Source organism: Rhinopithecus roxellana, chromosome 3 (genome assembly GCF_007565055.1).
Source record: "Rhinopithecus roxellana isolate Shanxi Qingling chromosome 3, ASM756505v1, whole genome shotgun sequence".
Lineage (NCBI taxonomy): Eukaryota > Metazoa > Chordata > Mammalia > Primates > Cercopithecidae > Rhinopithecus > Rhinopithecus roxellana.
Window position 1 is genome coordinate 110,077,091 of NC_044551.1, and position 11,348 is coordinate 110,088,438.

The window sequence follows — 11,348 nt, forward strand, 5'->3', positions numbered from 1 at the left end:
AAATGTCCTGGAGTGTTTCTCCTATTTTCTTCTAGTATTTTAATAGTTGTGGGTCTTATGTTTAAGTCTTTAAGTCTTTAATCGATTCTGAGTTGATTTTTTATATGGTGAGAGAAGGGCCATTTCATTCTTTTGCATCGTTACCCAGTTTTCCTAGCACCGTCTATGAAAGGTGGTGTCCCCTCCCCAGTGTATGCCCTTGGCACCTTTGTAATAAATCAGTTGGCTATAAATACATGGGTTTACTTCTGGGTATTTTATGCTGTTCCACTGGTATATACGTCTGCTTTCATATCAACACCATGCTGTTTTGGTTACTATAGCCCTGTAATATAAGTTGAAATCAGGGAATATGATGCCTCCAGCTTTGTTCTTTTTGCTTATGATTGCTTTGGCTATTTGGGTTATTTTTTGGTTTCATACAAATTTTAAGATTATTCTGTTTCTGACAGGGACTAGACTCTTAATATGGAGCCATGCTCCAGCTGTCTAAGACTCAGGGGGTGCATAGAATCCAGTAAGAGCACCCTTTCTCGAGCAATGCCATTACACGAACTTCAGAGAGCTCCCTGTGCCAGTCTTGGGGCCCATGGGGTTTAAGAACTCTCTCACAGTTAGGATTACAGGATTCTGCAGCAAGAATGTGGACACCTAGGGATCTCTCATTTACCCCAACTCTACACTGAGGAGCCTCTCCAGGCTTCTGGTTGATCCTAGCAAGGCTGTCCACCTCTCCTCCCTCTCCTCAGGTGTTTCCGGTCACTTCTCTGCTGAACTCTAGCATTCTCTTTTAGATGTTTTATTTAAAGTGTGATTACCTACTCACTATTTTGGTTCTTCTTTGTGGAGAAGTGTCCTGTGCTTCTAGTCAGCCATCTTGAAAAGCCTCCAAAAAAATGAATATCTTATGTACCACACATCACTAGCCCAGGAAGAGATCAAAAGTAAAAGTATGTCGAAATTGTGATAGTTTTGCACCACTGTAAAATCTAAACTTAAGTCAGGGACCATATCAGACAATTTTCTGACTTTATAATGGTGTGAAAGCAATATGTATTCAGTAAAAATGATACTTCAAATTTTGAATTCTTGGGCTAGCAATATGTATGATATTCCCTTGTGATGCTGGGCAATGGCAGCGAGCTATAGCTTCCAGTCAGTCATGTGATCACAAGGGTAAACAACTGATTCTCTAGAGTGTACTCTATTTTTGACTTAGGATATTTTCAATTTGCAACAGGTTTATCAGGATATAAGGCCATTGTAAGTTGAGGAGCATCTGTGTTTCTTTCGCCTGACTCTACCTCTCAAATCAAAATATTATCACTTTAAAAACTCTTCAGGTGTAATAATTCATGCCATACACTATTGAAAAACATATTTAAGATAGTATGTTCTATACCTTATAGGGAGCCAGAATTCTCTGCCTGAACTTTTCAACTGTTTCTTGACCCATAGAAGACCACGTATTGACAAATGCTTCAGCTTTGTCTTGTCTAAGATGAATGTTCTCTAATTGCTGCTGCAAAGCTGCTGGCTTCACATTGTGATATACTGCCTATTAAAAAGAAAAGAAAATGACATATGTCCCTCATCTTCATACAGAAACCTTAAACTATAATAAAAACAAAATTATTTTTAAATGACTTAAGTCAAAAAAAAAAAAAACCTCATAGTCCTATTACAGACATTTTTGGTTATTTTACAAATAATAAAATATACAACCAAGGGCTGGAAGATTCAGGATTAAATGGCCTAAATTATCCAAGATGATTTTTTTTTTTTTCATTTTTGCCTATGCTTTAAGTAATCCTAAATCCACTTAATAATCAAAAAACTTCTTCTTTGCTTTGGCTATGTAAATAGTACCCTAATTAAAATTTCATTTATTTCACTTAATCATTTCAAATAAGTATACAACAGTTTTGTTTCCCAACTAACAATTTTTTTCCAAGAAGCACTTTCTCAAAATTACCTTGTCTACCAATTTCCTACATGATATATAATTAAAAGTTGTAAAAAATTTTAACAGTGATACCAGTTCTGTTTCTTACATTATTCTGGAACACCATGCTATGCTGTCCTACTCAATGATCCTTTTCTTCTACTGAACACCCACCAAAAATTAGAACCGCATTTATCTTTGTGATCTATAATGTATGTAAGGCTGTAGTAGATAACTGGCAGCTTGTCCTCCTAATATGTTCATTAAAATGCTCATGAAGTTACAAAACTATTTAAAGTTTTATTTCACAAATATTATTTTTAATCAACCAACAAGAATTTATGAGGATCTATTTTAAGCCCATCAATGTGTTAGGCTTATATAAGATACACAAAAAATATGATCCTGCTCCCCACAAATTAGAATCTGGTGAAGGAGGCATAACTAACATATACGAACTGCTGAAAGACTAACAATGTGCTCTACTGTGATGAGCCAAGGATTTTTAAAACTCCAAATAAAGAAAGACTGAAAGTATAAGGGGTCACAGCTCAAGTAAAGGAGATGAGCCTTGAATAGGAGCTTAAATCATGAAGCGAATTTAGATGAGAAAAAGGGATGCAGAAGGCAGCTTAGTAGCACATAATATGACAATACTTCTTTTCTAAATGTCTGTCTTACCAGCCCAGTCAATACATCCCCCAAATCATTTACTATCTTAAGTAAAATATGTCCATTTTTCCATTATACCAAGTACCAATGAATTAACATATTTTGTAACTGTCTCAAATCAATGAAGTCTCAATTCATATTTTCAAATACTTTATAATATTCAGGTATTTTTACATTGAAATTGTTCACAGCTTCCATTCTGCATACTTTTTAATTAAAAAAACAGAATGTTAAAGATATCATAACAATACAAATATGTAGTAAACAAATCATGGTTAGAAAATTTGAGGCAACAAAAATACCTGTTCTAAAATAAATGATATTGTTTCAAGAACTAGGTGAAGATCTTGTTTCTCTAGAGAAAATGCCACTTGAAGTTTTTCTTCCTCTTCTTCACTGAAACTGCTCTCAGCCTATAATACAAATAGCATAGCAATCTATTATATTAGCACATATTCAGACATTCAAAATTCATACTTGACAGAAGATTCATTTATTCGTATATGAGATGAGAACTTTAAAGGAAAATACATGGTGAAAAGAAATTGATGTGCATGAAAATTTATAAAATGTATGATGCTCATTTCTAGACCTTTGTAAACAAAATAAATTAGATTACACAAATATGTTGTGGTGACTCAGGTCATAATTACGAGCATCAGAGCCCTGTGCTAAGGGGCTCACGTATCCTAAAGAACTGCTGAAATACATGGATGATTTTTAACTAGAGCAAAAACAAATCTAAGACTTCTGTCCTTTTATGTTTCTTGGGTCTGATTTTCATAACTCTTCCATTTCATCTCATGATCAGCAGTCATTTCTTAAAGCTGCCTACACGCCCCATGACAGCATCTTCAACCCCTAGTTTGCTATTTTTAGTCTGCCATGGTCAGGAACCCAGAGAGCTGACCTCTCAAAACTAGATATATAGCACTGTTACCTCAACAGGCTTCGTGTGAGGGCCTCAAAGTCTCTCCTATGAAGCCAAGTACATGAGTTTTTTTATTGCACGAGCTGTGACAGTTATTTTTGAAGTGCAAAGGCCACAAATGTTTATTTCTAAGTTCCCAGCTATGGAAGTTCATCTGCCTTCCATCAGTATTTCCCAATGCAAACCACTGGCACGCTGAATGAGACAATTCTTTGTGCAGGACTGCCCTAAACACTGCAAAATATATATATTTTTTGAGACGGAGTCTCGCTCTGTCGCCCAGGCTGGAGTGCAGTGGCGCAATCTCGGCTCACTGCAAGCTCCACCTCCCGGGTTCACGCCATTCTCCTGCCTCAGCCTCCCAAGTAGCTGGGACTACAGGTGCCTGCCACCACGCCCGGCTAATTTTTTTCTATTTTTAGTAGAGATGGGGTTTCACCGTGTTAGACAGGATGGTCTCGATCTCCTAACCTTGTGATCCGCCCATCTCGGCCTCCCAAAGTGCTGGGATTACAGGCGTGAGCCACTGTGCCCAGCCGACACTGCAAAATATTTCTAAAGTCCCTGGACATTAAATACCAGCAGCAGCTTCCACACATTGTAACAAACAAAGAAACAAAATCTCCGTGTATTTGTATATGCCAGGATGAGCCAGGAAGATGGTCAAAGAGGACTCCCAGATCCATCATCTGGCATGCCCACATTCTGTACCTAAGTTGTCTTTGTTCCCTCATACTGATTCCTACTCGGGACTCCAAGGAATCAGTCTGGACAAAAACATATCTTCTGCCCATAAACAGATCAAACTTGCTAAAATAAAAGTACCAGTAGAGGGGCAACAAAATCCCAAAACCTCTTCACCAATCTGCCTGCCTCAGTTTCACTATTCTAAGAATTCTGCCTCAAGGCAAAGGCCAACTTGATGGAGTCGGGGCACATAAAAGTTGGCAGATCCTGAAATGCAGTGCAAACTTGACTGAAGAGCTCTTACCAAAATAAGACCCTCTAAAAGATGATCCCCTGAAACTGTACAGGAAAAAAACAATTACACCTTTCCTGACATTTTCTTAGCAGGCAAGTATTCACATACATATGTTTCTTTATTTAAAAGTACCTGGACATTAAATGCCAGCAGGACCGGTAACTTCACTTTTCAACAAGCACCTCTATTCCTCTCCACTCACCTACCTCTGATGACAAAGCGTTCAAGCTCCTCCATGGAATTCTTCAGCCACTCAGTTCACTCTAAGATAGATACTAACTTATTCTCAACTCCATGCATGGCTGAGAATGTCAAAGACACACATCACCATTTTCTGTGCAAGTGCTCCACTCTCCCTCAGTGTGAAGAACAAAAGATGTGTGTAAGAGTTTCTTGTCCCATATTGTTACACACAAGCAAGCACCCGCCAGCTCAAGAAATAAAGCAGCATATCTGCATCGCCCACATCATTTGCTTTTGGGCCAACTTATGAAACATTCCATACCCTTTCCTGAGGTTTCGTGTAATAAGGGATAGAATTACGGAGCCAAGCTGCCTTACTAGCTAGCTGTGTGACCTTGGGAAAGTTACTTAACTGATCTCTGTCTCTATCTTGGTTACCTCACAGATAAAATGAAGATGACCAGAGATGACAACAGTACCTACTTTTTCAAGTTGCCGTAAGGATTAGATGAGCTAGTAACACAAAGCCATTAGCACCACACCAGTCAAAAAGAAACCAATGGAACTTTATGAATAGCAAATACCACAGAATGCTGCTGCTATCATTGCAGTTTCTCCTTTCTCTCCCTCCACATCACAAATTCCTTAGAAAAAGGAATATATTATAGAAGACTGAGGTTTGTTTTGTGTTTTCCACAGCAAGGAAAATAGTTAACTCCAAGAATATTTACTGAGTGCCAACTATACTAGCAGCAATGTATTAGGAATGGGAATTATAAAGATGAGTAAGACATAATCCTCAAGATATTTAAAACCAGAGGAAGACACATTAATAGGTTTAAGGGATTTGGCTGCCTTCTAATCATGAAACAAATACTTATGATGCAGTACTAAAATCAGGTGAGAATGAATTACAGCACAGAAGAAAGAACAAACTGCTGAGACTGAGACTGTGAAATCCTTGAAGGATGAACAGGTTACTCAGTAAAGAGCAGAAAAAGGCCATTTATAGGCAAGGGAAAGAGTATATGCATAGATACATTGCTGAAAAAGTTCTTGGCATGTTGTAGTAAGCAGGCACCATCTAGTGTAACTGGAGCACTTACAAAATGAGAATGTAGACTGCAGCCCTATTATAATGCGACTTGTACACAATATTAAGCATTTTAAACTTTTCTCCATGGGGCAATGGATAGTCACTGATGGCTTTGAACACTGTGAAAATTATAATCCATCTTTGTTTTAGGAAAAAAATTAGAAAGTAATTTACATAGTATTATGAAGCAGTAGAAAACAAGAAGACTATATAGGCAGGGAAATCAGTTTGAAGGTAACTATTGTCATCTAAAAAACAGGTAATAAGGATTTGACCTAGAATTGTGAGAACTTGGATTTGAAAGACACTTCGAAGGGGAAAGGCATGGTTTTGAGGCTGGCTCTTGGCCAGGAAAAAGAAGAGGAAAGAGTAAGAGTCTTGGTTCTCACTGGATGATGATACCTGGCACTGCATAGAGCAGTCAGTGTGTGCTCCATAAATATGTCAGATGCAATCAAATTTTTATAACTTGATAAAGAAATTAACTTGGATTGGGCCAGGTAGAGAATTACAAAGCATTCGCATGTCCAAAACAACCATACCCTTAAAATAAAAGTGGAAGAAGAACAAAATTAACTGAAAGATTAAATACTAGTTGATAGAAAAAAACCACAGAATTATTTTTAAGGGGAAAAATCAAACCAAGACATCAGAATTTTTCCCTGAAGTATATTTTATAGAACATTAGTCCCAAAATACATACCATAATAAAACAGATCCAAGGTCAAAACACATTTGGAAAATGTTACCTACCATAATCACCCTCACATATGTACCACAAACACTAGCATCTAAAATACTCTAAAAAGTTCCATAATTTAAAAAATTTAACTTTATTGAAGACAGAGTTTCTCAAACTTTTGACCACGAAACATTACCAAATCTTCCACAGAACCAGTGTCCCTAAGAATATACTGGAGAAGCTATGGCTTTGCAAAAAGTTCTCCAAACAATCAGACTTTCAATTAAATCAGAAAGAAGATTACAAAGTGTGGAAACACAAAAATACAAACCTTCAGGTGAAGTTTTTGAAGAATCCGAGTGAGCAACCGTGGAAATCTTCCTATATCTATTGCATTGATCAGTGACACTGCTTTCTTCATGCTAAAGAAAATTATAAAACAAAGTTTTAAAATGAGCTTTCCAAGTTGAACTGTACTTTCTAAAGTTGTCTATAAGTTTTCATTCCAACAACTCTGATTGCTATACAGTAAATCTGAATGAAATAAAGGAAAACAGATGACAGCCAGCAAAAAGGGCAGCGCAACCTGAACATTTCCAAAAAGTTGCCCCCAAAATTACTTCTGCTGAAAAGGTCCATTTGGCAAATTTTCTCTTGCTTTTGGGTAAACCAAACTACTAGGGAAAGCTTGTACTCTGCAGGGTAAGAGCATTAATCTAGTAGAGTGTTTATATAACCACTTAACCCAAAAACGGAACTCTGAAAGTGGTGGGAGGAGAGGAATAGCAATTATAGCAATTACACCAAAAACATAAAGAATACTGCAAGGCAAGTAACTTTTCAAATACTATGTACAAAAACATTTGGGGTCACTAAGGACACAGTTATTTTAAAACCCTCTTTCGATTGTAATAATCAACTTTATTATTACAATAATAATCAATTTTGAGATAAGGTCTCACTCTGTCACCCAGGCCAGAGTGCAGTGGCACGATCTCAGTTCACTACAGCCTCTGTGTCCTGGGTTCTAGGAATCCTCGTGCCTCAGCCTCCCAAGTAGCTAGAACTACATGCACAGGCCACAACGCTGGCTAATTTTTGTATTTTTTGTAGAAATGGGGTTTCGCCCTGTTGCCCAGGCTGGTCTCTAACTCCTGAGCTCAATCAGTCCTGCGGTGGCTCAAGCCTATAATCCCAGCACTTTGCAAGGCCAGGGAGGACGTATCACCTGAAGCCAGGAGTTCCAGACCAGCCTAGCCAACATGGTGAAATCCCATCTTTACTAAAAATACAAAAAAATTAGCTGGACATGGCAGTGGGCGCCTGTAATCCCAGCTACTTGGGAGGCTGAGGGAGGAGAATCGCCTGAACACAAGAGGGGGAAGCTGCAGTGAGCCAAGATGGCGCCATTGCCCTCCAGCCTGCACAACAAGAGGGAAACGCCTTCTGAGGAAAAAAAAAAAGAGAGAGACATCTGCCGGCCTCAGCCTCCCAAAGTGCTGGGATTACAGGTATGAGCCACAGTACCTGTCCTGTAATAATCAACTTTAAATGATGTGATGAGAACAATTCTTTACTGCACCATATTGGATACTGTTTACTGATGTAGCAGTGTCCCCAAGACATTGGTATGAGGAAAGAAATTGGCAATCAGAACCAAAGTGAGGCAGGAAAATAGGGTCGGGAGGCTGGGAACATAAGGCTGATTCACACTTCAGCTATGACAGGAAATGTCCTCCATATAGGGCATAGGAGGAGTAAATGACTTTGTAACTTTACTTCATCCTCTTCATTTACATAGGGAGTACACCAAGTAACCAATGGAATCCTCTAGAGGTTATTTAAATTCCCAAAAATTCTGTAGGGGCCCTTCAGCCCCTATGCTCCGGCAGTTTCCACACTGTGGAGTGTAGTTTCATTTTCAATAAATTTCTGCATTCTTTCCTCGCTTTGTTTGTGCGTCTTCTCCAATTCTTTGTTCAAGATGCCAAGAACCTGGACACCCTCCACTGGTAACAAAAGGAATCCAGGAAGAAGGAAAAATTTTAAAATAACTCTTTTCTTCTGGAAGATTCCTGCCCAATCCAAGCACAAAGAAATTACTTCCGAATACTATTTTGCCTATATACTTCAGTACTTTTTCTGTATCCACACACCACCTGCACTATTACTTATTTTTTTCACAAATTAAGTCTTTTTTTACTTAAATAATGTTAAAGGGGAACTTTATGTCACCACCATGGACAACCAGCTTTATCTACCATAAGTAGAAATTAACTAAAAATTTGTTTAAAATGGAAACAAAAGCAAATGCTACCAAAGCCAGGCTTGATTCTGTTACCAATCAAAAATTCGGTCCCGGCCGGGCGCGGTGGCTCAAGCCTGTAATCCCAGCACTTTGGGAGGCCGAGACGGGCGGATCACGAGGTCAGGAGATCGAGACCATCCTGGCTAACCCCGTGAAACCCCGTCTCTACTAAAAAAAATACAAAAAACTAGCCGGGCGAGGTGGCCGCGCCTGTAGTCCCAGCTACTGGGGAGGCTGAGGCAGGAGAATGGCGTGAACCCGTGAGGCGGAGATTGCAGTGAGCTGAGATCCGGCCACTGCACTCCAGCCTGGGCCACAGAGCGAGACTCCGTCTCAAAAAAAAAAAAAAAAAAAAAAATCGGTCCCATATTCGATCCTGATTTAAAAGGGGCATTAACACATGTTGGTCCAGCACCAGCGTGAGCCTTTCTCACCACAGGGTCCCAACGGGAACTGCAATGGGAAAGGGAATACCGTCCCACACGATTCGGCAGCACTCAAGGCAGCGTCCAGGAACTTCTGTTACCAAACTCCGCAAACAGTGACGCAGACCCCACGCTTGCAGACCACACGCTTCCATGCAGACCTCAGCTGCCAAGCGCACTGCGCGCCCCACAGGCGGACCACCGTGAAGGAAGAGGCGCCACCCGGTCCCACGCTCCGCGGACCCAGCGTCGCGACCTCGGCAGCCCACCCCACCCCACCGGGTCCGCCGCGGCGGCCAGGCGGCAGGCAGCAAGGTCAGCCTTGTGCGAGCCTGATCCGCGCCTTCCTGGGCGCGGCTACCGCAGGAGTTGAGCGGATCCGCTACCTGGGGCTTTCCCGTAGGATCAGCGCCGCGGGCACCGCCATCCTCGACTTTCTCGCACTGCCGCCGTGTGTCAGCTGCGCCGAAGCCAGCCAATGGCGGCCGCGGCGGACGGAAAGCCGGAAGGCCCAAGCCGCGCAGGGGCCGCTTTAGCGTTCTGGGGCTCCTGCAACCCCGGCACCCGGAGACCTGTCCCGCAGTCCTGGAGGGCGGGGAGGGCGGCCCAGTTGTCCTCCCGACACTACAATCGTGTTGGACTTAAGTCTTTGCTTATATATGTCTTTATATTTATGTATTATATATGTATGTACATACGTGGACGGGGTGTGTGTGTGTGTGTGTATTTAATAGGGCAGGTTTAAGCAAGTCCATGTACAGACCTGGATAGATATGTGTGTGTGTATGTGCATATATATATATATATGTTATTTTTAATAGGGCATGTTTAAGCAAGCCCACGTGTACATACTTGGATACGTGGTGTGTGCGTGTGTGGGTATATTTTTTAAATAGGGCAGGTTTAAGTGAGCCTGTGTGTACATACTTGGATAGGTAATGTGTGGGTATTTTTTTTTTTTTTCCTGCGTTTGGCCTGCTGAGAGGCAGGCGGTTGAGCCAGCTCCCCTGAGCCTGCCCAGGAAACTGCACATCACCCCTCAGGAAAGGTGGTGCCTCCAGTTCCACCCTAAGCACTGTGCCATCAACCCCTCCTGTATCTGCATCTGCAGGGCTTGTAGTATGTACGTTCAATTCCTTCAGCAACGTTCAATGAATGAGCGCCTACTGTGTACCAAGCGCTGTTGTGGGCACGGGAGATACAAAAGGCCAAAATTCCTGCTCCCAGGGTTTGCCAGCAGTCTAAATGGACAAGTATTTGTTGCACCCTTCTTTAGAGTCTGACACTGCAGAGCAGGGGAGATGAATCGCTGCAGTGAGTGATGTCAAGGACCTCACCCAAGACTAGGGAGACACCATGTTTGCATAAATACCTTGGTCTGCCTTTGAGAAAAACATGGAGTGAGTTAAAGGAATTCAGATGTGGGAGCAGTGAAAGGCATCGGAGGTAAGATCAGGAAAAGCGGCCGGGCGCGGTGGCTCAAGCCTGTAATCCCAGCACTTCGGGAGGCCGAGACGGGCGGATCACGAGGTCAGGAGATCGAGACCATCCTGGCTAACATGGTGAAACCCCGTCTCTACTAAAAATTCAAAAAACTATCCGGGCGAGGTGGCGGCGCCTGTAGTCCCAGCTACTCGGGAGGCTGAGGCAGGAGAATGGCGTGAACCCGGGAGGCGGAGCTTGCAGGGAGCTGAGATCCGGCCACTGCCCTCCAGCCCGGGCGACAGAGCAAGACTCCGTCTCAAAAAATAAATAAATAAATAAATAAATAAATAAATAAATAAATAAATAAAATAACAAAATAAAAACTATACAATGGACCGGGCGCGGTGGCTCACGCCTGTAATCCCAGCACTTTGGGAGGCCGAGGTGGGCGGATCACGAGGTCAGGAGATCGAGACCATCCTGGCTAACACGGTGAAACCGCGTCTCTACTAAAAACACTCGGGAGGCTGAGGCAGGAGAATGGCGTCAACCTGGGAGGCGGAGCTTGCAGTGAGCTGAGATCCGGCCACTGCACTCCAGTCTGGGCGACAGAGCAAGACTCTGTCAAAAAAAAAAAAAAAAAAAAAAAAAAGATCAGGAAAAGCTTCCTAGGGCAGGTGGCAAATGCGGTGGGTCTGC

At 41.7% G+C, this 11,348-nt stretch overlaps 1 protein-coding gene across 3 annotated transcripts in view; it reads right to left on the reverse strand.

Annotated features, from left to right (window-relative positions):
• Nucleotides 1-9,722, reverse strand: part of COMMD10 (COMM domain containing 10) — a 242,615-nt gene extending 232,893 nt beyond the window's left edge. For all 3 annotated transcript variants that reach the window (XM_030927656.1, XM_030927655.1, XM_030927657.1), the window contains exons 1-4: nucleotides 9,611-9,722; nucleotides 6,823-6,913; nucleotides 2,920-3,030; nucleotides 1,403-1,558 (exon numbers count right to left, since the gene is read on the reverse strand). In XM_030927656.1, coding sequence (XP_030783516.1) covers nucleotides 1,403-1,558; nucleotides 2,920-3,030; nucleotides 6,823-6,913; nucleotides 9,611-9,651 — 399 coding nt within the window. In that variant the 5' untranslated portion in view covers nucleotides 9,652-9,722. The remainder of the gene's footprint in view (nucleotides 1-1,402; nucleotides 1,559-2,919; nucleotides 3,031-6,822; nucleotides 6,914-9,610) is intronic.
• Nucleotides 9,723-11,348: the final 1,626 nt, after the last annotated feature.